The sequence below is a fragment of the Acanthopagrus latus genome, chromosome 18, assembly GCF_904848185.1.
Source record: "Acanthopagrus latus isolate v.2019 chromosome 18, fAcaLat1.1, whole genome shotgun sequence".
NCBI classification, from domain to species: domain Eukaryota; kingdom Metazoa; phylum Chordata; class Actinopteri; order Spariformes; family Sparidae; genus Acanthopagrus; species Acanthopagrus latus.
The window spans coordinates 15309209-15335778 of NC_051056.1; the positions used below are offsets into that span (position 1 = coordinate 15309209).

The following is a 26570-nucleotide window of genomic DNA, read 5'->3' on the forward strand; positions in this document are numbered from 1 at the left end:
AGACAAGACGTCTGTTTTTAAACAATGGGATTTTCAAGAAACACATGAAAAATGTTTTTTACTTGCTGTCAATCAGAAAAATGATAGTTCAACTTTTTTTTTTTTTTTTTGGCTTTTTTTTTTTAACCAAACCATCTGCGGCTCTCAGTCTTTTGAAAAACAAGCCACTGTTAAATATTCAACACAGCTGGTCACTGTCATTTTAAGCACCGTATTCATCAGGTTTGTTGTGCCAGTGAGTGTTTCAGTGAGCAAAGCAGAGAGCATCAGGCAGAGCAACAATCCGCGAGGGGCTCACTGGTTCTGAGTCACCTTCAAATTTGTTTTACATAAAACACAAAAAAAGGTTCGGAAGGATTTGAATTTCTTTCCACACTGAACAGCCCTGCGCCCCCGGAGCTCTGATTGGATGTCCAATGTTTAGTGAGCTTTTTTCGTACTTGTTGTTGCACCTCAGAGCCACCACACACAGAAAAAAAGACGAGGCAGTGAATATGTTGGGGGCTTTAGTTCTGTGTCTTCAGAGCGCCGCCAGAGAGAGCCACCCTGCTGATTTTGTGCTTGGCCGTGAGAACCATCACGCTGCTGTTGTTCCTCAGTTCGGCCACATGTGGGCAGTCAAAGACAACAGCTCAGCTCGCATCAGCTGCAGCAGCCACCTCCAACAGGTGAGAGAGAGACGGGAGGATAGGAGAGGAAGTTTTCCATCGTCTGTCCGGCAGTGGCGGCAATCCAAGCTGCGCACGACGGAAAGTGTCCTCGAGTTACACGTTTGGCTGAGGTTTACATAAAAATCCAGTGATGACGTCCATTTTTCCAGGAAGGCGCTCGTGTGTCACTGTGAGAAGAGAAGAATCAGGTGTGGATTTAATATTGAAATGCATTTCCTTGACATAGTATCTACTGATTTTGAGGAAGCCACACTTTTGGAGGGAGAGCGTGCCTAAAGGCGCGGTCTCCAGTTACAGTAATAAGATATTAACTAGCGCACGTTTTATGGACCCAGCGGAATGGAAAATGGCAGAGGGATAGCATGAGTGGACGTTCAGGCAAGGCCAAACAAAGGAGAGCTGCTCGGGATTGGCTTGTTGTAAAGCAGAGAGCAAAAAGGAAGAACTGTGAGCGCACATGGTCTGCATGCTGAATACTGTCGCAGCACTCCCCCCCCTTGAGTTTAGCACGAGTTCAAAACACATCCAATTGTGCCAAAACAAGCACTGGATTGTTCTCCCTTTTTAAGTATTCCCAGGGTTACTCTCAAATGATCTTTGGGGACTTTTCCCCCTAACGAGTTTGTGCTCGTCGCGCCGCCAAACACTCATGTGGAGCCACGGACGCTCATTAAAATGAACAGCAGAGGTAAACACGAGGTTCAGTGATCTCATGCGACCCAAAAACATTCCGCCAAACAATAAGTGAAACCCTGAGGGCACGGATGTATTATTCTCATTGTCCAATTCATTCGGCGTAGGAGGGAGCGAAGGTTGAAAATTGAATTAAATAGGAACTGCTCATTAACGGGTCCTTCAGGCCATCAGTGATGCTTATGAAGGATGGCTATGAAGGTGACCTGCTGTTGATGTTATGAGCTGTATACGGTACTATAAAGTACTTTAGAGTACTCTAAAACAAGATCGCCAACGCTCCTTTGTCGCAGATGATCGTCTCAGGCCGTGAAAAAAAAAAAGAACAGCGCCACTCGGAAACCCAGAGAGCGATAAACTGCAGGAGGGCTCCGTAACCTTTACTGCAGGAAAATGCCAAAGTAATTCAGAACGCAGCGTGTGTGTTGTCGTAACTGTGACACACATATTAGTCAGCTGGGAGCACGAGTGAGCAAAATATTTCTAGAAAATAGAACATTGTGATACGAAAGCCTTCTTTTCACGTCGCTTCTGAACAAACACTGTGTCCAAAGCCCTTGCGGCAAAACCAAAACTAGAAGCTCCACAAGTACTTTAAAATGTGAATCGAAGAGTAACTATTAAAGCCTCGGAACAATGTAAGTGCAGAGCAGGGATGCTGGAAGTCGGTCACAGTTGGAAGAGCTGAGAGCCGGTCTATGCGATCACATCATGTGAAGGTGCATGACATTCATGTTTTTTCTGTCAGGATGACATATCTGATAGCTATTAACAGCAATTTATGACAATTTGAGGATGCTTTGCACAACAGCAAACTTGAGCACGAACATCGCGTAGGTCAAAGCAGCTAAATCAACCATGGTAAAAAGCAGGGGGTTGCAGAGGGAGGGGAAGTCACCAGACTCCCTCGTGAAATTGCTCAATTTTGTGAATTTTTCTGTTTCGAGGACGTTAACAGACTTTATAAAACGCTGTCACTGACGAATTCTTGATTATTTTGACCTTCTTGTAAATTCGGCATTGAACATAAGACATTAAGTCATTTCTTCTTGCTCCCTCTTGCTCACTCATGAGCTTTCTCTCTCGCACTCTCTGTCACACACGTGGTCAGTTAATGTTTCTTACAAAGCCCCGTTTCGGGAGGTGCTGCAGCCCCCTCAGCACCCCTGCTTCACTGTGCTCGTGGTGTAGGGACAGTGTGCGCGTGTGTGTCTAACTTCTGCATATTCACCCTGATATGACGAGGACTCTGGGACCCAAAACAAAGGAGGGGGCACAGAGATGCTGAAGCTGCTTTGAGTTCAGCTGAACTGAATTACAATAAGCAGTGGACGGTGGATATTTCAGTGTGAGGAGTTATATTGTCATCAAATATTCTGTTTGAACAAAATACTTCAAAAGACAGCGAGGAGACAAATGCAGCAGACTAAAACAGAAGCTAATGGCTAATTACAGTGGCTGGTGAGTTTAGTTGCGTAGCTCAATGACTGCATGTACATGAAAACAGTGTAAATACATACATATACTGAACATGCAAACATACAAGTACGCATATGCATGTACTTATACAACATGTGTACATTTTAGTGTCAGTGGATAACTCTGATTTACATACATGTAATAAAACAAGAACAAGAGAACCACAAATAGCAACAAAAGTATATTTCATGGTTCTCAGGGAAGCATCGTGATTCTTGGACCTATCAATCATTTGTGGAGAAGTAACCCTTCAAGAATTATTGTCCGCATTATCAGTTTGCAAAAATAACCAGGAAGGATGTTGGAGAGAGAGAACACCAGAGCCAAACCGAGTCCTCAGGACGGCCGAGACGCTGCCTTTTTTGGGGAACTTTTTTTTGTTTTCGTGACTTTGATCCACTCACAGAGGAGGAGTTATTTGTCTTGTTCACACAGCATAAACAGGCTTTTACAAATAAAATGCCGACGCTCACTTAGTCATCTTAGCGTAAGGAACGGAGTGTTAAACATCTCTGGGAACATAGTGGGCTGATTTGCCACGGTTTAGTTTCAGCACCATGCTTTGACAAAGATGCACTCTTCATAATGATCCTGAATGTCTGAAAATGTTTCAATACTCATTTTCTGCACCGCTGGTACAGAAACTGCAGTGCCCACAAAGCTGGTCCTGCCTCCTCACTCACTCACTCACTGCTTTTCATCTTCTCTTTACTCATCTCGCTTGTCTCACGGTAAGCTCACAGTTTTAGCTCATGAAACATGGTAGGTGCGGAGCCTCCCTGAAAGACTTTTGGTTGACGGAGAGAGAACGTCAGTGCTGTTTGGAAACACTTTGCATTTGAGACAAATGAACAAAGACATTCAAAGGAAACAAGCAAGTCAGTATGCAAGCAACGCTACAGAGCGGCGCTGACACAGCACCTGAAGGACGACCAGTCAGCGCCTATGAAGAGTTTGGCAACAGCTCCTGATTCAACATCACTGAAGCGTTGAACAAGATGGTACTGAATGTTGCTATTTTTAAAAGCATTGTATCAAAGTTAGACGCTCCAGTGCCATGACAGCACTACTTTAATGTACACCTCAGGCCGTCCTTCTCCAGCACACCTTACATTCACCGCGACCATAACTCTCTTCCAAGGCTTCATTATCCTTCACTGTTTTAACAGGCAGGAGAGTTTCTCATATCTGCCATGACCAATGTCCCACACTGTCTATCACGCAGTGCTATCGTGCAACCACAATAAGGTCAAGGTGAATAAGTAGAGCAGCCTGTGATGGAGGTCTGGCCAGCAGGATTAACTGTGGTTTCAATCCGTACAGTTTTTCATTATAGAAGGATCATTTTGGCAGGAACTGACGCTTCACACTCCTGACCCAAGTATGAAGTTGTAAATGTCAGGGATGGTTTATTGTTCCCACAACAGGTCTTTCAAGTTTCCTTGCTTTTGAACTTGTTTGAACATAGTTTTCTTCACACAAGAGGATGTTTGTCAAGGTTTCCTCAAGGCTCAAGTTTCATTTATTCCCCATAATACAATGCAGGGTTGTACAATTGAAACGTTTGGTAGCGTCCAGAGAATGAATTGAGTAGTGTCACAGCATGAGGAAAAGAAGCTGCTCTGTAGTCTGGTGATACGGAAGCAGATACTTCTGCGTCAATTGGCAGCCGGTCGAATGGGATGTTGCCAGGGCAGGTAGTTTTGGTTGCTGATGCACACCACATTTCATCTGATTTCTCAGTTCCCGAGTATGTTTGAAAATTATATTCAAAAACATGGGGCCTTTCAAGACAGGCCAGTCACCGGACTATAATGTAGGAATCATGGTGGCGGTGCTACAGCAAGGACAGGTGGCTGCCAAACCAGAGCCCAGTGTACACGATTTTTAAGCATGAACGCACTGGGTATTTCTGACAAGAGATTTTCCAACATGATCTATAACGAGCCCGTCTTCATCAGAAATCGAACAGCTGAACACCCTCTGGGGGCTGCAGTAATTATCACAGCTACGAAAGAGGAAGAGAGTTTAAGCCATATAAAGAATCCAGTGAGTAAAATCACATACGTAACGTAATGTAGGAAGTAGTATAGGTACATTTGTAATGGGAGTTACAGACGTAACGTAGGCATTTCCACCCAACCCAGAATGTTTTCATAAACCTAACTGTGAAGTTTCCTTGTCTAAATCTAATCAAACAGCAACCGCGCAACAATGGTCCTCTGTGTGTCACTGCAACAATCGTGTTGTTTTGAAAGACGCTGACAATTGACCTATTCAGTCACTGAGTTATGTGGATGTGTAGCCTCATGACCATAACCAAGAGGTGTATTTTTTTTTTCCTTAACCCTAACCAGAGCGTAAGCCAGAGCGCTGTCACATCATAAAATTTAAAGCTGTTGAAAGACATTCTGGAGTTTATTCTTGTGTTGTGCACGATTCAGACATTTGGTCAGGCTTTCAAAATAACAAATACATAGCAACTTTATTCATTTTTGCTCCTTTTTGCCACAGAATTACTAAGACTATGTCCATTGATTGATCAGATTGAAAAAAAGCTCCCTATGTGAAGTATTTGTTGTGTTTTGAATTCAATTCATAGCTTCCACACGCCTTCGACTGCTGCGCTCCTCGCGGTTTACTCTTGGATATTTCCTTGCCACAGGACATTAACCATAAGCCCATAAAACCCCACACACGCACACTTGGACACACTTGTTAGTTTCCTCTACGCTCCGGTATCTCACTTCATCCGTATCTGTAGCTCCTTATTAGGCATCTGTTTACTCTACTGACAAGCATCTTTACTTCGGAGCATGTCATGAATGCCGGGGTACGTAATTCTGGTGTCAAAGGGATAAAGAGAGCGGTGACGAGGCCTGACAAGTCTGGCCGTGACAGGTCCGAACAAGGAATTTCCACTCCTGTTAGGACACTACAAAAATGTGACAGTCACTCCTTCCTGCGTTTGTGTTTCTTGTTGGTTGATTTACAACCTGCGAGACTTCCAGTTATTCGACAAGAGGAACATTTTATAAATGGATGTTTACGCACATCCACCTGTGAGTGACAGCCTGCCCTTCGTCACGCCGCTCCGACTCATCAGTCCCGGGTACGGAGCGGTCTTGTGAGCCGTGATAACAAAGTGGCGTATGATTGATGTGAGCTTTCCATTTTAGCCGTCTCGCTGATGAGCGTGCGACGGGGGGGTGGGGACAAATATGTGTTCAAAAGTCAATCCCTGCGGCTCTCAGCCATACGACCCCAGACAGAACCACAATGCAGCGTTCCATCCGGCAGCAGGGTAGCTTCAGAAAAGTGGCAAAAGCGATGCTTTAACAGAGCCATCAACAAACACAACTGAAGAATACAATAAACTGGAACTGACGTCTCAGAGTCAAATTGATTATTTGGAAGCAAATCATGACGGTTATTTTGTCAGATAATTGAGCTGTTAGGAGAGAACAGGAGGAGAAAAAAAAGACAGCTTAGGCACATTTAAATGGCGTCATTAGGCTGCATCCTTGCTGGCCTGCGTCTGTGTGCCAATGTATTCAGATTTGAAACCAAAAGTCAGCCGCCGCAAGTGGAAGAAAGAGACGAATATAGCCCAAATCGCGAGGCTGACACTTGAAATTAAGTCACACAACACTCTCTGCTGACCATTATTGTTGCTGTGTGCGACCACCCGTACGCGCACTTCTGTAAACGAAAGCCAGAATGACTTTTTTTTTTTTTTCATCACAGAAAACCACAAACAGATGTATGCAGTTTGCAGGCAGTCTGTTCAGAGGAGCTGCTCTGTACATACCGCAGGAGAGTGCACTGGGCGGGCTGTTGTGTTATCCTCATTTGGTCTCTGGGAGAGAGGGGGAAAAAAAAAAAAATCAGGAACCAATAAAACCTCCCAGTCAGTAACGAGGAAAGCAGCAGGCACGAGATCGTATTAGAAAAGAAGAAGAAAGATACTTTATAAAGTCCTCGAGGGAGAGTGACATTTTTCTCAGAGCATTTGACATTTTGTTTCATAAGAATTTCAACATATACAGTGTACGTAAAAATTTAATAAAATGCCTCAAAAATACATTACTTGCTGTAGCTTCAAATAGAAGAAGTAGAAAATAGCGCAACAAGAGTAACAGATAATGAAAGCATGCTGTTTGGACCGCTGTGACATAACATTTGTGTTGATGTGTCCCAGAGAGCTATGGAGGGAACATCCATCTTGTGATTAACCCTTAACCTCCCTCCATCCTATATTGGCTTCACATCGCTAATGTCACATTCATCCCATTTATATCTTGGTATCCGCCAATTGATTTGCACTGCATGGCATGTGAACGTGGATTTTGTTTCTTTAGCTGTGATCTATTTTGTCACCAAGGGGACCCAGGGAAAAGAGCTGATACGGCAAAAATCCAGAGTCTCCGGTCTTATAGAACAGGACATGAATCACTGTCAGAGGAAGTATTCTATTATATATTCTAAGTACATACGTCCGGCTGAGGAAAATGAGTACGATATAGTGACAAATGAGAACAAATAAGTGTGGTTTGTGGTATAGCAACAAGCGGAGTAAAGTGCGTTTCGAGAAGTGAAATATTTTTGAAGACGTGCTTTATTGCATTTTCTTTGGCCTTGAAAACAGTATGAAGCACATCTTTTGAGTTCATGTTTGCTCTCATAACCTCAAGTCGGGTGGGGCACGTTTTTTCAAATGCACGCGCATACGTCCACATGCTCGCGAACACACACACACACACATCTTATTAAAGCCCTTGGGAGCGAGGGGTCTGCAGACATCGTGGTGCCTCGGTCACTACAGTCACCAAAGTGCCAGGGGACTTATCGATCTATCAGAGACAATGTTTTCTTACGCAATATGTCGTGGCCATGATTAACATATCTGAGAAAATATTCATCCTGTGCCAAAACAGACAGAGTTTCCCTCCCCGTTCTTTACAGCTGACAACATGGTAGGTCTAGATATGGGAAATTGGCCTTTCTTCTATCTTGCGTTTAAGGACGTGAGTCCTTGAAGAATAAGAATAAATATTACAATTTGAAAGCCTGAGCAGACTATTGGCAACAGAAAGTTGGAGGCGAGTTCTTTTAGTTTCAAAAAAACATCTGCCATCAAGCTCCAGAGAGCATCTGCAAGATCTCTCATATTCAAGTCTGCACGCATTCTCAGCGCATGTCTAAACCCCTGAAAGACACGGAGCATTTGACTCGAGTTGAACTGACGCTGCGGGGGAAAACTGAGATTAGAGGGCAACGGGCAGTGAAGAGCTCTTTTGTGCAGCAGCGGATGCATTTACATTAGGGATGCCTATTGAAGGCGGAAACAGCAGCGAGAAAGTATGAATAATGAGTTGATATGTTGGAGACCATTTACATAATCATAAGTAGGTCTTGGGCTGATACTTGAGCGCTTACGTTACTCCATAGATCACTGCATTGCCCTTCCCACCATTTTACAGTGATAACAGTGCCATTTTTTTAACAAACAGACAAAGTGTTGATAGCAGTTTTTAGAAAAATGAGTCATGAATGATGAAATCATCAACAGAGTGGGAAGGAACAGCAGTTTTGATATCATGTACGGTGTTTGCGAAGACGTCAGCTGAAATTAGCATGTTTACCAGCTAGCACTGACAATTTATTCATGTTATCATGATATCAGTTCATGTGAATTGATAACACTACCCCTCCCCTAACTCTAACCTTCGTGTCTAAGCAGATGTAATTGCTTATCTTCATAGGCATCACATGTTGACAGCAAGAGGCCACAGTTTGATAGCCCAGCAGTTTCAGCAGGCAGACATATATGCTAGCTGTTAGCGTAAGAAAATAACCAAAATCAATGTCAAGACATGAAAGGCTCTACTTCTATTTCCCTTACTAAACAGAAAAATACAACCATCCACCTCCTGAATTCAGGTTTCTCTCTAGAGCCAGGAGCTAATTAGCTAACAGTAGCTAGCTACAACCAAGGCTACAGTAGGCTACCTAGCATGCTACTAAGTTGTCAGCTACTCTGGTGATATGCTGTCAGTTATGTTTATGTTCATATTCTACAAATTACATCTTCAGTGTTTGTAACGGCAGGATACTGTCAAGAAGTTTGGTTGTGTTAGCTCGAGTTTTAACCCATATCTAATGAAGAGCAGGACAGAGCGAAGGTTAGCCTGAACTCTGATAACCAAGAGTGCACCCACACAGTGGATGGTCTATTGTGAATGGGCCTTTTTTTTTTAATGTGACCTGACAAACTAATGTGCCATAGCATTTCTTGTCCCTGAAAGTAATGCTAGCTAGATGTGACTAAACATATGAAACAGTCTCATTGATCCTCACAGCCGGCTGACACAGTAATTTCACAATAATTTGGCAGAATGAGCAATTTGGAGACGGAAAATGCAGGTGACCCAGTCATGCAAAGTACGACTTGTCATATGGATTATATTGGTAAATGACCTCACTGTGTCATATGAAGAAAAAATAAAATACTGTGCCTGATAAAAGCACAATGTCATTTAAAAATACTGTTTATTGTCCCATGCCTTTGTTTGCAATGAAATCCAACCGTATTAACTGATTAACAAAACCTTTTAGATGTTTAACTGCTGTTAAAGTTTTTAAACTTTACTCAACATATGAACACATGAGAAGAAAGAAACATGAAAAGTCCTCTCCACTCCGGCCGACTGAGTGCCAAATATTAAGACATTTTTATGGCTCTATATATCTCTACAGTCCTCCTCCCATGGATTTCTGGGATCAAATTAGGTGCTCAGGATGATATATGATAACTTGAAGCACTAAGCAGTTTCAAAAGGGGGATGGAGACATTTTCATAAAATCCAGATCTCCCCTCTGTCCATCAATCATTCTGGATTGCTCGCTGATGATTGGTTAACCCAAACTGAAACATGCTTAACTGTTGTGTCAGATGCACTCAAATGACCCAACTTATCCTTCATATTTTTTATATTTAGTTGGGATCTACCACTCACTGTTGTACTATTCAGTGATCATAAAGGACACGGCAATGAGAGAACATGAGGTGCAACATGTACATAATTTATTTCAATACAAATGTTACAGCACATACACATTGCTTTTTTCATAAATATCACAGGACACCACATCTCGTAACTGGCTTCATTTACCTCAACAACAGTGACAAAAACTTGTGCGAAAATAGCTTGCAAACATTTAGTAAACATTCAGCTGAGTGACCGTTTTCTTTCCACTCTGGCCATGAAAAAAAGGTTCACATACGATAGGTTTACTTTTTGACAGCTAAAGCAATATTTAAGTTCCATAGAAAATTCACATTCACGTACATCGATTTGTCAGAATAATCCACCTTCAGCCGCGTCCGTGCGGAGGTTCTGCAGCCATCGCCTCCCTGTCTCTCCTCAGTCTCAAACAGGAAAGACGACTTCCACAAAAATATTATGGTACAAGAGAACAGGCCCGATTCTCCGGCCGTCAATTGTTTACAGTTCATGAACTCGAACACGGATTCAGTTGTTCATAAAAGTCGACAAGTGTGTCATGAAAGTGCTATACAGTGCTGCTTGAAGTCCAACATGGGGAGTTAAGTGACTTATTTCAAATCTTGAAGCCATGATCAGGTCAAAAGTGGTCCGTCTGAATCTCTTACAGTGAAAATAGCTCTTCTAAGACTTGTTTGTCAGCCAAAATGAACTTTTAAAGAACCTTTGATGTTTTGCAGGGTTGACTTGAATATCGTTGGCAGAACCAGACGTTCGTTGAATGCATCAGTAGACATGGTTTATGGCTCTTAACCACCAGCTGTACTTGGAATGGAATGTTTGTAGTGTCAGCTAATCATCTGAGACTCATTGCACGTAACTGTGTTGTGTCCTCCAGCGTGAGGAGGTGAAGACATGAATTACATTCCTTATTATACAGGCGTATTGATGAAACAGTAACCGTTAATAACTCTGAGACAGATGAGGTGCAAGGAGAGACCACTGCCAGGAGGGAGCAGTGTGGATATACAGTTCACAACCTGCTCCACGTGGGCTAAAACAGATCGCTTTGAAAAGGAAAAGGCACCACAGTCCACAGGTACATCACCACGAACACATAGCAGACATGCAAACCATCACATGTGAATCAACTCTAAAAAAAAAAAAAAGGCAGATGTGTTAAATACAGACTGTTTTTGTTTTTGTTTTTTTTTAAATCCAGCTGTGACTCATCGATTAAGTGCAGTAACTGTGAATGAATAAATACATATATCAAAATCTTGGTCTTGATTCTGTCTCTGTTTTGTGCTTTGAGCATGCTGTACAGCAAAAATGTGGAAATAAATTTTTTTTTAAAAAAAGCCCTGGAGTCCCTCTGACATCCAACCCCTGCATTTACTTTGCTGTAAATCCATGGAAAAGAAAAACAGGAAAAAGATCAACACACATGAAAGAGTTTGTTTTTCACATGGCAAACATTGACGTATGGTGACAGCGTGACTACGCCGATTCCTGACATCTGGGACAACAGTGCCGACCAAACCTGGCGGATACAGTACATGGAGATTCCTCTGAGGGAACAAAGTTCACAGTTTTGACGGTGTCAGCCGACCTCATTCCAGAGGCGACGCTACATGAACTAAAACACAGGTCACTGACACCGATTTAGACTGGTGGAGAATCCCTGCGCTCCCCCCTCCGTCTTCAGTAGCCACATTTAGCGTGCTGTCACTTTGATTAGAACATGTGCAAGATTGCCAAACAGACTTCAGAACGGGGGTTACATCTGCAACAACACCTCGGTTCCTGCCCTTCAGTTTAATGGTCTTACAGTGCAGCTATTTAGTGGGGGAAAAGTCATCTGATGAAAGCCGTGCACTGCTGCTCACCTGCTCACCTTTCATTAATGCTTGCCGCAGTCAAAGGACGACATTCCTGTGACAAAAGCATGTGATCTTAAAGCTGCACTATGTATTTCTGGGGAGGAAACTTTAATCAGAGAGAAATATCTCCATTGACCTTAAAGGGCGACACAGTTTCATACTGATTCACTGTTTATATTTGGACCCTGCCACCTTTCCAGCTTCAAACTGGGGAGCTTATTGTGTAGTGTATTAAAACATGTATACTTATGAGCTTGTATTACTACCTCATTAATATTGTAAATATTCAAATTCAGAGCTTTCATTTCTTTCTGCAAAAATACATAGTGCCCCTTTACAATGGGTGATAAAATTAGTGAGTCTCATTTCAGGTCAGCCAGTTGGACCTCGTAACAACCTGTAAATCGGTGACTTTTGTTATCAGCCAACCTATTTCCGGCGTTGTTTTTGCAACGGCGCTATCTGATGCCCCAGCAAACCAGAAGAGATAATGGATTTGTTCGTGTTTATCGGGCTGGGCTCAGCATTTCCTGGAGACCGCAAACCAAGCAGGCTGAAGTAAATTGACTGAAACAACTGGAACAGCTGAGGCACCGTCTCCTCAAAATGTGACACGGATTTCATAGAGATGGAGACATCCGTTTACAGTGAGGGGACTCTGGGAAATGTCAGGGAGCGGTGAGAAAGGTGCGCGGCTCAGGACCGTTTTATCATCTCGGCCTGGAACTTTGTTATCACTCGGCTATTTTGACACACTGTTTATTATTGTGTGTGTGGTTTGTACCCTTGTGCCATGACTGAGGAAACTGCCTCTCCGGTTTCAGTAAACACAGCAGATGCTGAAACGCAGCGACCACATAACGTAATAAACAAACACGGCCTGTGCAACAAAGGGGATCCATAGAGCGGGGACAGAGGGTGAATAGTTTGCGTTTTGCTTACGTGATGGCTACATAATGTACTAAAAACTGATTTTGTGTTGCACAGATGAACCCAAGGACCGAGTGCAAGACAGGACTTGCGGGTTGTGCAGTTGCAAACTTTCAAAGAAATTCATTTGAATTCACTCATATGACAGCTGCAAGCTTTAAAACCCAGGATTAACCACATTAACCATCCGCAGAGAAGGATATCAGATATCATCTTCAGGGCTGATAATGGAATCTGGCTGAGTATATAATGTATATGAACTTGCACATTTTACTATTTCACTAGCAGAGGATAACCCCAGGCGTTTCTCATTGCTCAGCAGTGGCATGCAGAAAAGTTCATATCTCAGGTGCTATCTGCTGGCAACAGAAACTCCCAAGCAACAGGTTGTAAAACACTAGAGCACGGAGGAGGGCCTCGCAGCATTGCTGAGCAGCGAGGGGAGAGACAGACAGACAGACAGACAGCACGAGAGAGAGGGAGAGAGACAGGTTCTGCCACACCTGTTGTTGATCATCTTTCACACTGAGGCAGCACATCAAAGAAAAATGAAACCAAAATGAAGCCAATTTACATTTTTTTTTCTTTGATTTGGAATGTGTTCCATCGAAACAAAAGCACCAAAGAGGCATTAAGTTTGACCCTTCCGTGCTCCTCGTGCATATTCTGATGGAAATAAGAGCTCACTGTCCGCGCCGAATGGAATTCATGGCCTCCGACAACAGTGACTTTGAATTTTAAAAACTATTTTTTATGTTAGTGTGTTCCGAGACAGTTGACCAAGAGATAAAAACACATGCTCACAAATTCAATTGGAGCCAGATCATTAGCAGTTATAACAATGCACAGACCATTTAGTAGCATAAATACCCAGCTGAGATATTGTCCTCCTGTGGACAGTGAGTTTATGTGATCTATTTTGACAGCCAGTCTAGAAAAACAAATTTAAAATAAAAGAAAAGTGCAATGAGGTAGATGGAAATTAAACATTAAATGTAACAAAAGGAAAAGGGCTCTACCTACAGTATTAGAAAGAGGAATACTCTCCTTAGCTGATCATGATTATTTTTTAAAGCAGTCTTCAGAGACGCCACCAGTCACGTCGACTGGTCTTACCTTCACGGGTCAATTTGAAAAAACCTTTATGATAGCAGTGTAAACACATCTGGATTGGCCTTCTTAGGGATCCTAGTTTAAAGGACAGTAGTTACAGTCGACAGGCCTTTGCTGCAATTCCCGTTGGGGTCCACCGTTCTGTCCACACTGCAGACCCCCGCTCCCTTCCCCAGACACCCTTCATTGGTGTCGCTGTCCTCCGAGCTGCCTTTACTCCTCCCTTGCTGCTCGCTTTGCCAGCTGTGCCGGCTGTAGATGTATCCGTTCACGGGCCCCGGGTTGCTGAGGCGGTTCCTCTTCATGCAGAGGATTTCCTTGAAAGCATACCTGAACTCTGGACTCCGACAGTAAATGAGCGGGTTGAAGGCAGAGTTTGCGTATCCTATCCAGTTCAGTATCCTGAAGGCGAGGTCGTTGTGCTGCTCCTTCCATATGGCCACCACCACGTTGAGCAGGAAGAAGGGCAGCCAGCACAGAGTGAAGATCCCCATGATGATGCCCAGGGTCTTTAGGGCTTTGTGCTCTCGCAGGCAGAACTTGGCCTTCTTCTGGCCACGCCCATTGTTGGCCTCCAGAGAGTTGAGGTTGCTATTGTCGCTGTTATGGAAACGTCCAACGCTTTGGTCAATCTTCTTGAGCTGGCGCTTCGCCTCCTGGAAAACACGGCTGTAGACAAAAACCATGATGACCAATGGGATGTAGAAGGAAATGATGGAGGAGGTGATGGCGTAAGCCATGTTGGTGGAGAACTCGCAGCAGTTAATGTCCTTTATGCACTTCTTAGCATCGTCATCATCTGATATCCACCACTTCATGTGGATGGGCAGGAAAGATATCAAGGCGGCTATCACCCACACCAGCACCACCACAATGCGGGCTCTGCACTTGGTCAGCATGGACTGGTAGCGGAAGGGAGAAGTGATGGCCAAGTAACGGTCTATAGCTATGACGCACAGGGTCTCGATGCTTGCCGTCACGCAGAGCACGTCGGTCGCAGTCCAGAACTCACACCAGAAACTACCAAAGTGCCAAGTCTTGAAGATGATGTAACAGGCACCAAAAGGAATCACAATAAGACCCATGACCAGGTCAGCGCAGGCCAAGGATGTGATGAAACAGTTGGTAACATTTTGGAGACGCTGGAAGCGGGCGATGGCTGTAATGACCAGGATGTTCCCAAAGACGATGCACAAGACGAGTAAGGACATGATCATGCCCAGCAGGATCATTGTTGCCTCGCTGTAACTCTCCTCTTGCTTTGCCGGGGCTGGTGTGGTGACCATCTCTGTGCTCAGATTAAGGTACCCTGGGGGGGTTGCACTTCCCATCTGATGAGACCATATGTGGATAACACACACAAACACGGAGTCACAATTTAAATCTATGAAAGTGGCCTGATAAGAACAGATGACAAAAGACTGTTCATAGACATGATATACATGTAAAACTAGCCCTAACAAATATGCACAGATGTGAGTGTTGTTGGATTTCTTCTCACAAAGAAAGAGAAAAGAAATGACACCACAAAACAAACTCATTACATATTGTAGGCTTCAGCAAGCACAGCTTATGAAACATGTTAAACAAGCTGACAAAAAATAAAAGAACAAACCTCCACAGGTTGCTGTTTGCTTTCCTGCCTCCCATAAAAAGTAGAAATGTCACTGTTCAGGTACTTCCTGACAAGTATTCACTGTCACATGTCCTTCTGCCGGCCGACTGTTATTCTTAATCTCCGTGAGCCCCCTCACTCAGTCCCTCAGTGGAGCAGTGTTTCTTCTAATGTGTCTCCCGGGCTATTTGTCAGAGCCCTTATAACATGCAGTGATGACATCATGGTCAGGGCTCAGCCAATCACACAGCCCGCCTGCGGAGGGTGCTGAGAGCTCCCAAGAGTTTGAACACATTGTCCCTGCAGCCGCTGCTGCAGGGCAGCAGGAGTCGAAGGCTGCAAACACAAGTAAAGGTTTTGTTTTGACTTATAGATCCAACATGGAATCTTTTCAAAATATAAATGATCTTAAATGTACTGTGCATACACACTTATTTAGAATGCATTTTGTCCAAAGTCGAGTTAAAAACATTTAGTCCAGCAGAGCAGTATCTTCCTGTTCGTCTGGATCAAACAAAAAACAGGTGAAGCTTTTTCTGTGAATCCCTGTAAAGTGAAGAGAAAGTTAACCTGACCTCTGCGTATCAGTGTGACCTGATTCTCCTGCCATGTAGTTTTACACAGAAAATATAGACCACAGCATTCACTAAAAAGTGAGAGTTCCTGAGCCTTTTCAGATGCATGAAATCAAAAACATTTGTGTTTATGTAATGCTGCAGTGATAAATATCTAAAGGTTACAGACTACAGAAATGTCCCTCTTATTTCTGTTGCAGTCCTGAGAGTCTGCCCTGCAGGACACAAACACACTCTCACGCTATCTCGCGTCAATGCGGAACAGTGTTTCTTATGATCCAGGACAAATTTGCATGAATGAAAAGCTTTGAAAGTTGTGCCTTTTTCCGACTGACAGGCACCATCCTCCGCTTGTACTGAGTCAGCATGTTGGACTAACACTTAACAACTAGTCCTGAGTCCCGACACCACAAAGCTCTCCAAAATCTGACAGGCACGCACTGTAGGTTGAGAGTCATTGATTCTGTATTTACTGCATGTACATCCTCGTCGTGGGCTCCACTGTTTTTGCGTTTGCTCTGCTTAGGATTTAGACGCCCTCACCCTCACACTAGATCGCTGCAGTAAAATGATCAATGCTCTTTCAGACACCCTTCATCAATAGATAGAACACACACACATATATATATATATATATATATATATATATATATATATATATATATATATATATATATATATATATATATATATAATTTATTTTATTTTTTTGTTAGGCATTTCTCGTTATATAATGATTTTAGTGCAGTTCTCTCTGATAATAATCACGAGTCGAGGCAATTCAGATGAAATACAGTCCTGTGGGAGGTCGCTGAGATTGTGAATAATATAACCATTATGATGGAGTGTGGATCATAAACAGGCTTTTGAGTTAAGTAGGTGTGTTTAGTTCTGTGTGCATGTGTGTGCATGTGTGTGTGCACTCAGCTCTGAATAAAAATAAATAAATAGAGAATGAATGCTTCAATGAGTGCAGATGCCACAGGCTCTGTGCAGCGTCCATGTACTGTACGTCACAATGAGCTCTCTCATACAAGTCCAAATGCCTGCTAATGATGCAACAACACATCGGACCAGTAAATCCACATGTTCAGCTCAATACCCAGCATTCATGCAGATCAGGAAAATCACTTTTATGATCTGCTTTAGCTCAGATGCATGCATCGACTCCTGCTTTGAAACTCAAATTGCTCCGGGGTCTGATAGAATTTTAACTTGTGTTCCTTACTTTTGGTCCATCACAAAGTCTCACTAACTAAGGAAACATTACCATTAAATGTGCTTTAGATATTCATGGCGCCCACTGAAAGACCCTGTACTTACTCACTTTGATGCTCCTTGGCAGGTTTCCATGAACATGGACATTCATGATTTCAGATTTAATTCAAATGTACTGATGACCTTTCTTCTGGCGCTACTGTTGGTCTGAAATGTTTCCACTTGTGCCACAAAAATACCAAACATCTCATGCACACTTTGTTCTGAAATTGAGAGAGCACATCTCTGCTCTCTCTAAAGGATAAATGTCAACACTGCTGCTAAGATTAACTTGAAATTGTCTGAGTACATTAAAGCTCCCAATTGAATCATGCCTGGAGATCTCACTGTCTCCCACGGCCTTATCTGTTGCACTTCGTACAGGACAAGCCCCACATGTTCAGCCTCAATCCTGATCAAGCTCAAAGAGCGAAAAAAGGGTCTGTAGGTTGTCTGCACTTACATTACACTTACAGTATATTGTGTGGCCTAATCAACATTTCTTTGGATTAGGCGTACTTTAAAGAGACATTTCACATGTCTGCTGATACTGAAAGGTGTTACTGATAACATTCATTCATGTGGTATTTCATTGCCCTTCTTCCATTCCATTCCCGTCACAACACCGCTGCCATTCGAATCATCTGACAATTTGCTGCAGTACTTATCTTGGCTACCACTGACTAGCGAGCGTTAATGTCACTAACGCGAGCTAGCAAGCATTAATGTCAATGCCACGATGTAGCTAACGTAAACGTTGCACACACTAGCTAGCTAACATTAACATCGCTAACGCTATAGTTAACATTAGCGTAGCCAACAGTAGCCAGCAAGTGTTAAAGTTGGTGATACAAGCTAACGTGAATGCTGCTAACACCAGCTAGTGAATGTTAACGCTACTAATGCGAGTGAGCTAGCGTTTACATTGCAAGCTGACTTGTATTATGGTATGCTGGCTGCATAGAACTGTGCGCAGAGCTATAAAATTATTCATTCACAATCATAATAATGTTTTTTTTATGGAAAACACTCATCTTAAATGAATTGTCCACTTAAATTTTTAAGGCATATTTGCATTTCACCTTAAAAATAGATTCTATGGATGAACAAAAAAAACGTTATGACTAACCTGGTTGATCACATGATTTTATTTTCTGAAAGTGATAAACGACATATTTATCTGGGAATGCTGGCTTTGAGCCCTGAACTCACTTCATACTGGTTACTTTAAATAAACCTCAGTGGACTACTGCACTTGTTGAACGTCCCTGCTTTGCTCTACAAACCCTAAATGTTGTGTAAATGTAAATTCTGCTCAGTGCCCTGTTTCAGTCTGCTGTTGGATTAATCATGACTGGTTTCCTCAGCCTGTGACATCTGTCTTCCTGTATCCTCTCACTCGCAGCCAGAGCCAAATCACATTCGGATAACCCTCTAACTGTCTCGGGTCCTGTCTCCTGTTAGATACAGTACACCGCTCTGTTTAGTCAAACACTGTTACTGTACAATAAATCTTTCTCCCCTGCACACCGTGTCTTCTTGGATTCCCACTTCATAGAAAGTGGTGATGTTGACCTGATGACCTGGGCTGCACCTCCCACCTCCCCACTCTATATTTTTCCGGTTTGCTCCGAGGAACAATACATGGAGACATTGTTCCTCCAGGGAAAGCTTTCAGGAGCATGAGAGGAAATGAGAGAAAACTAGACACTCTCTCTAACTTGTTCTCCTAAATGTCAAAATACTCTATTATACGCCCTGTTGTCACATGTCTGTGAAAATAGACAACACCAAAGAAAACACGTATTCAGTTTCTTGCTGAGAGTTGGATGAGAAGATTGATCACATGCTCTTATTATGGTCACTAGTTAGCTAGTGCTACAGAATAGGTATGTAAAAACAGCAAGTTGCAGTTTTATGGCAAAAACTAGTAGAACAATTGGCCTCACAGATTTTGCCTTGCAAGGCAACTGGATAGTAAGATCACAAGAGTCCACCTTGCCAGGCTTCAAACTTTGCGCTTGTGGCAGATGTCCTGGCAGTGACTCAGGTGTGACGACAGAAAGAGAAGGAACTTTTTGCTTTAAAAAAAAAACAATGGCATCACCTCAAGGGGTTAGCAGTGCTGCTAAAGCAACAGGCTGCATACAACAAAAGACTCCTGAAAACCCTTAGTTTGTTTCCTGAATGACAGCTTGTTGTGGTTTTGTTTTGTGTTCAGCAAACTGCTCAAAAAACTTGCCCCTCCTGGGATTGATAAAGTCAGTCTCTGTAGATGTCCTTAAAAAGCCATGTTTCAGTCTGCATCAGAGCATCTGACTTGAAGATATTGTTTTAGGAGGACCATACCATTTAATGCAGACACAGGGGGGTGGTCAATATGGATGTTATCTTTTTGCCCAAAACAAAAAGTAAACAACTAACTAAAAACAAAAAGTAAACAACTTACTAAGACCATTAGCTTCAATACTATTTTTGTTTACCTAAATATTATGTGAAATATGATGGCTTGATAATTTGATATTGTTCTTCTTGTATTTATTTAATTTTTGGCTTTATTTTGAATCTATTTAATGGACAAGAGGCTTGTGCTGGTGACAGCGTGGGATGTAAACAGAGGCAGCGTCCTCAGAGGCTAAGCTGCAATGTTAGCTAGCTAAGTAAGCCTAGTTAGCTTGCATGTTGTCCATGAGTGAGCCAGTTCCATTATATTTGGGAACAGCAAATATGTCTAAAAGTCACATCTAGATGGACAAATAGCTCTACAGCTTAAGGGAAACATGTATATACTATTGATTTAAGGGTGAACTGTCCCTTTAAGTGCACTAGATTTCCACTAGATTTGAAAAAAAAAAAAAAAACAACTTACATTTTACTGAAAAAAAGACAAATAGACACAATGACATCATCAAAAAAAAATGCATTTCTAATTGAATGTGATGCTGCATATTCTTCCGCTGCTGACTGTCCAGCCATGTCTAATCCACTCAATCTCTGACTCAAGGAATTACAGTCCAGGCCATTAACTCATTGGAACAAAGACATTCCCCCTGGGATTAATTCAGACCCTGAGCCACTAATTGGGTCTTTGGTAAAGGCCCCTAGGGGTTATGGGTGAGGTCCACCCATATACAAATGGGAGTATAAACATTAAAGACCAAACACCCTCCACTGTTTGCACTGCCATGAACCTGTAGAGGCAGAGTGCGTTCTTGTTGCGAGTGGAAAGCATCCAAGTCGGTATTTTCAGTTGGACAAAGCTAAATGTACATTTCGGACGGATCGGACCGGAGTTGAGTCATTGTTCATTCACTTCACTCCTGATGAAGTTCAGACAGAGGAAGAGGTCGTAAAAACAATTTACTGAACTATTCAACAAACATTTGGGCTCCAGACAGAGTTCGACATGCACAAAAGATGAAAAAAAAATCGCGCTGGGGGTCCGACCAATGTAACACATGCAGTATTTTACACATGATGCTGTCGTATTTTACAGTTTTAATTTCTGAATGCGTAAGCTTGAGTTTGTTTCACCCACACTCTCCTCCAGTCTTGTATTTCCAAGCAGGAATTCCCCGACATTTGTCCACCACAAATCAACAAACATTTCCCTGCATGATATTTATGGTTATGAAAATAATGTCTACCCCGCTGCACAGTAAACCCTACAGTCAATGAGAGAGGGCAGAACGGCTACCCAAAGCTTTCCTTCGCTTGGCAGAAAAATTGCTGCTCTCACGGGAGTCACTTTGTTTGTCTGTCTTATTGATCGTGACACACACAAAGAGAAACACTCACAGCGGGGATTAGATTTATTATTATACATGTTTGAGAAGGTCAGAGGTTGAAATGCTGGGACTGACCTATTATGCTAACCAACATTTCCTGCTGGACGTTTCTGCCCAAACTCTGAGACTTAATGCAGGATTTATAGGGTGAATTATGCAGGCTGGGCCCGTGCTGATTATTACCTTCGTTTAACCCTATGGGAAGAAAAGTAATTCATTACTGTCCTTGAGAAGATTTAATTAATCTGCACTAATTTGCACCATTCAGCAGAAAGGTCCCTGTAGACCTTCAGTCAACATAGAGAGGAATTATAATCCGTCTTTGCTCAGAAAAACTCCAGTGATCCAGACCTGTACTACTTTAAACACACAGTGTGTAAAGCTCCGCTGCTGAGGGTCTCTCAATCGAAAACAAGACACAAGTGGCGCGGGATCATGGGAGTTTGCTGTCTTCAGTGTCAAACAACCACGATTGCTAATGATCTACCTTCATGACTAAGGCAGAAATGTTAATGGACGCAGAAACGTTTTAAAGTCTTGTTCGAGTTACTTTATGTTTTCTGTGGAGGGCTGTTTGTTTAGTTCGAATGCAAACTGAGCATGTTCTTCTGCTGCATCTTCAAATTATAAGCATTTACCTCACGAAAAATGACTTGACTTTTATTTTGAAGTAGGCTAATCACGAGAAATGCAATATTTCCAGTGAGCATAGCACTTCTAACTTCTGTCATAAGTAAAAAAAATAAATGCAGCTACTGAGCAAAACAACTGTATGTTTAAGTAAGTTAATTTCAGAGTGAAGGAACAAGGAGGAGCTGTTTGATGAAGAGCTGCATATTGACACTGCAACTGTGATATTTAAATAACTAAATATTGATATTGTTTTAATAATAAACCTTGATAATCCAGTCCACTGGAAATCTGTTACTGTGACAGCCTTATTTAAACATTGTTGCAAACAGTACATGCAACAACGAAGTCCTTTGTCTAATAGTTCAAGAAATCTCGACAGCATCCACTGACACGCTTGTGGTCTTACGCTCCCTGATCATTATGTTATCATATGTTCTCACTCACTGTTAATGCATATAGGCAGCAGTGAATGTCAGGTGATGGTGGTACAGTAAATAGAGATATAAATAAATGAATAGCCACCATTTTGTCCCGCAAACAGGCTGAATATAAGTGATGCGTGAGCGGCCAGTCCCAGAGCTGCCGAAGATATGAAACATCTGCATAAATTTCTGGACACCATTTAGTATTAATGGAATGGAAATTAGGATGCAAGCTGTTTTATCCTCCTGACCCTACGGTATGATCCTTAATCCAGTCCAAAAGAGATTTATAACTTCTGTGCTGTTGTAACCCACAACTTGTAACTTTTTAGTGTTGTCTGCACTAAAAATTGAGAACTTTCATATCTACAAGAGTGTATTCACTTTCCTAATCGAGAGACCTGGGAATAGAGTAGCCGACCCCTCGAATTACAGATCTTTGTTCTCCCCACTTCCACAACGATTTAGGTGAGAATAAACGGGGCAGTGGCTAATTTCTTTCTCTTTACCACTTAAGGAAGCTACCACTCCCGTCCTGTCTCTGTCCCCTTCAAAGCTCTGTGACGATCTCACCCATTCCATACCAAGTGAGAGAGACGTTCAAAGCCAGCGACCATTCCTGGTTTTGTTAGTTGCCATAACTTTGGCAGACAACCAGCTTGTATAAATAGCTGCAGACTTGGATGGTTTCTGTCCGCCGAAGTCATGCGATGGAATGAGACATATTCACAAGAAGTGTTTACAGCGAAAGCAAAAGGCAAAGGGCACACCAGTCATGACGGGATCTTTATGTTTCAGTGACAGTACGTAGGAGGAGTGTCACTGTGTAAGCTGAAAACATTCACTCAGTCATTTATCCCTTATCTATCACTCCGTTAGAACCTATCACCCTTCAACATATTCTGTACAAGTAGATGTAAGACTGGTAGTGATTAACAAAGATGCCTCTCAGTGCTAGTCTTATATTTACAGCCTCGAATTAGAGGAGCAGAGCAGAACAGAGCACATAATCAACCCCAGAAGAAAGTGAGAAATGAAAAAGCCCCATTTAAATTAACTGTAAGAGATTTCATAATAACTCTGCACATGACCCAGAATTACCTTCTGGTGCTACAATTGCTGTGTGTGTGTGTGTGTGTGCAGCTGCAAACATAAAACTGTACTGGTCTTTTGAATTGTTATCCTGACAACTTCTGCTGGCAATTTAAACACCTTCATGTGCATACACAGGATCTACAGTGATATTTACAAGTTAACTGAGGTTAAAGGAATTCATATATATATATATATATATATATATAATTTTTTTATTTTATTTTATTTTATTTTTTTTTGCCTTTTTTTCCCCAGCAAGAAATATAGATGGCCCTGTGTTCCCTGCAGCTTGTGTTGTTTCGGGCTAATGAGATTAAATTAGATGGGGGCTAAATGAATGGGGAGAGAGGAAATAATTTACTTTCAGTAGTTGCCTGAACAGAAAACAATTGCACGTATACAATCGGAAGTATACAATCTTGTGAAAAGTTCAGTGACCTTGTCCAAAAATGAGGTTTTAAAAGTCATAATTATGCTACGCATGTGCAGGTTTCACGGCACCATTTACCTGCAGCGACGTGACGTCGGCGGCTCGTCCCACTGGATCACGTGAACAACTGCGAGTTTAATGTCTAGTGTTTGGATAACCTCACCTTGCTTGGTAATCCTGTGCATTAGAGTGATATCCTCTTCCCTCATGCCTATTAGGAGTTGACTTATCACTTTTAAAGCCCTTCACGGCCTGGCCCCAGAGTATATATCGGAGCTGCTATCCCCTGACCGCCCTGTGTGCAGCGTAGGATCCTCAGGCAGGAACCTGATGACTGTTGCCAGCTCACGACTTTAAATAAGAGGGAACCAATTGCTTGCCGTCAGGGCAACTCGGCAGTGTCCTCTTTAAATCACTTCAGTCAAGGCTTGATTTTATCGGGTAGCCTTCCCATAATGTATGTTTAAAAAATGATGATGATGTTAGAAGTCCGTGTGTAGCTGCACTAAAACTGTTGAAACTGTTGTGAATCTCAGCTTTGCGCTCACGTCAGTAATACCTTTACCCGGCTCCTAAGATTAGCTTTTGGGGGAAAGCGGTATGGCGTCACAGACTTTCTTTATTCACAATGCCTTAGGTGGTCTATCTCTTTCTTACACTGTCCCTGAAGCAGCATCCTAACTTGGAACTTCACCCTGAATCAAGAAATTAAAAGATGGTGTTTTCCAAAAGTCCGGGCCAGCTATTAAACCCCGAATGATTTATCTTTACTCTGTTACACTGTAAGTTTTTATTCATTTCTTTTACAGGCTGCATTTTATCACACTGTTCTACTTTTCTAGACATAGTTACAGTTGAGTGGAGGCACATACTGTATTTTCTCTAAAACAGACCGGATAGTCCCTGAAAGTTCAAATTAGAGGTAAATTGTTGAATTTAGCAAATTAGCTGCTAATCTCACTCTGAAGAGAGGAGGTGGAGATTTTTTTCTTTGGATGTTCTCAACATTTTGTTTCTACAATCTTACACTACCAGCTTTGAGTCACTAATCCTGTCTAAAGTTATCTATATAAATCATGATCTTTATATAATTCAGGTTCCTTGTATTTGTTGCTTTTGCATCTGCAACAAAATCGAGTGCTTGCACCGTTGGAAGTAAAATGCGGTGCATCATATTTACATTTATCTTTTCAGGAGGCTTCAAATGTAATTTCTTTGCAATGAATGTTGCCTATATGACTCTGCAGATCAGCCCAGTGAAGCATGAAATTGCAGATGCTGCTGGCAATCCACTCATTTCTTTTGAATGAAGAGTAATGCGCCAGAAGAAGCATGAAATTCACGACAAATGTGGAATTAATAGATTGAATCGAGACATTAACTAAAACATAAACAAGTAGCTTTTTAGTAGCGATTACTTCTTATGAGCCGCAAGCTTTTGCATTTGTAGCAAACAGAAGTTTTTTTTATGTTTTTTTAAATCTCTGATAAAGTTTTACGCTCCACATAAATGGTCTGAAAGAACTCAGAAGGTTTCTATCTCGTAAAATAGGCCAAACTGAAGAGGACAGCCATATATAAACAATACAGCTATTATCTGATCAGTGCTTATTTTCAGATACATCCACAGTTTATCCACTTCTGCTTTCACAGTGTGTCTTTATTAGATAAAGACCTCTAACACAGCTGTCTTGGATCAGCCATATTGCGACGTATTCTCCATGTTCAAGAACAACAAATCTGATTCACTAATCAGATTTAAGCGGCTCCACTAAAATAACTTGTGTTTTTTATGACATGACAAGTGCCATTGTTGGATAATGTATCAAACAATAGCATATAAACTGCACTCCATGAAAATAAGCATGGTAATCAAAGAAACCTACAATCCAAATAAGGAAGAAGAGAATGTCTGTATACTGGTATTTCTCTCCGAAGGATTGCTTTTTCTTCTTGGCTGCTTTTGTCTCAGATTTGTGGTGTTATGGCTCAAACACTTTGACGTAACCAATGTCACTCCCTTGTTGGATTTAACTGCTGCAGTGCAGCACCACTGGCCACTTTGGGAGTGTATTTGTGATGAGACAGCACACTATGATAGATCGGTATCAGAGATAGCTCACAGGGATCCTGTGGTGATGGACGGAGATGTGCGTTGCAAACTTTGTTATTCATACTTGTCTGTTTTTCAGTTCAGCGTTTTTCTTTCACTCTGAACCTTCATCTTAAGGATAACAGAAAACTTGATTCATGCCCAGAAGAATATTACCATATAAAGTCCTCTTAGGTCGCCTCATCTGATCGGTTGTCATTACTTGACAATTTTGGACTTGGAGGACTGTTTTCAGTCTGTCTTTACACAATGAGCTGCTGCTGCCAGTGGGTCACGCTCCTGTCTAGCATTCAGATGAAAATAAACGATCAGGTCCTGCCCCTATGAAATATAAATATACTCAGTAGCTGCTGGAATTGAAAAACATACATTTGGTTGTTGACTCTGAAGGTTACAAAACTTGAGTCATGCAAAACCTAAAGGTATAATACATCAATGCAGATTAAAGTCAAAACCAACAGCTTCCAGTTTGACTATTGACCTCCTGGGGATGATGTAAGCTAACAATGCCACTGAAACCAGGAAGTTGTAATGGTTCAAACAGAGGACATTTAAGGCGGTAAAGGAATGTGACCAATGTGTAATTCACTGCTCAATCTATGCCATGTCGACAACGATGAATGCATGAGTGATTTTATTGGCAGTCACACTACATTCACTTCATGTAGCAAGACTGCGAGGCTCATGTAAGCCGCTGATAGAGAGGCCTAAAGCCTACAACAATAAAAATGCAACCTGTACTTCTACAGGTTTCTGCACTGCCATGTGGGACAGTACTATTTCTGGCCGACATGATATCTGATGTTTTTAATGAAATAATTGCTTTACTCGTTCGTAATAAGTTCTTTAATGTCACTGCCATATTG

General features: G+C 42.1%; 1 protein-coding gene and 1 long non-coding RNA gene across 2 annotated transcripts; both read right to left on the reverse strand.

Moving 5' to 3' along the window:
* Nucleotides 1–111: 111 nt before the first annotated feature.
* Nucleotides 112–8554, reverse strand: LOC119007840. Its single transcript, XR_005071244.1, has 3 exons — nucleotides 6934–8554; nucleotides 6655–6702; nucleotides 112–838 (listed from the first exon to the last, which is right to left on the reverse strand). It is a non-coding gene; the product is annotated as an uncharacterized LOC119007840 (long non-coding RNA).
* Nucleotides 8555–11544: 2990 nt separating this feature from the next.
* On the reverse strand, nucleotides 11545–15673 carry adrb2a (adrenoceptor beta 2, surface a). The gene is made up of 2 exons (XM_037077761.1): nucleotides 15392–15673; nucleotides 11545–15107 (listed from the first exon to the last, which is right to left on the reverse strand). The coding sequence occupies exon 2, from the start codon at nucleotides 15105–15107 to the stop codon at nucleotides 13857–13859; it is 1251 nt and encodes a 416-aa protein (XP_036933656.1). The 5' UTR covers nucleotides 15392–15673; the 3' UTR covers nucleotides 11545–13856.
* Nucleotides 15674–26570: the final 10897 nt, after the last annotated feature.

Bases quoted from the DNA above. Each gene is read 5' to 3' on its own strand.
- adrb2a (XM_037077761.1), bottom strand. From the start codon at position 15,107: ATGGGAAGTGCAACCCCCCCAGGGTACCTTAATCTGAGCACAGAGATG.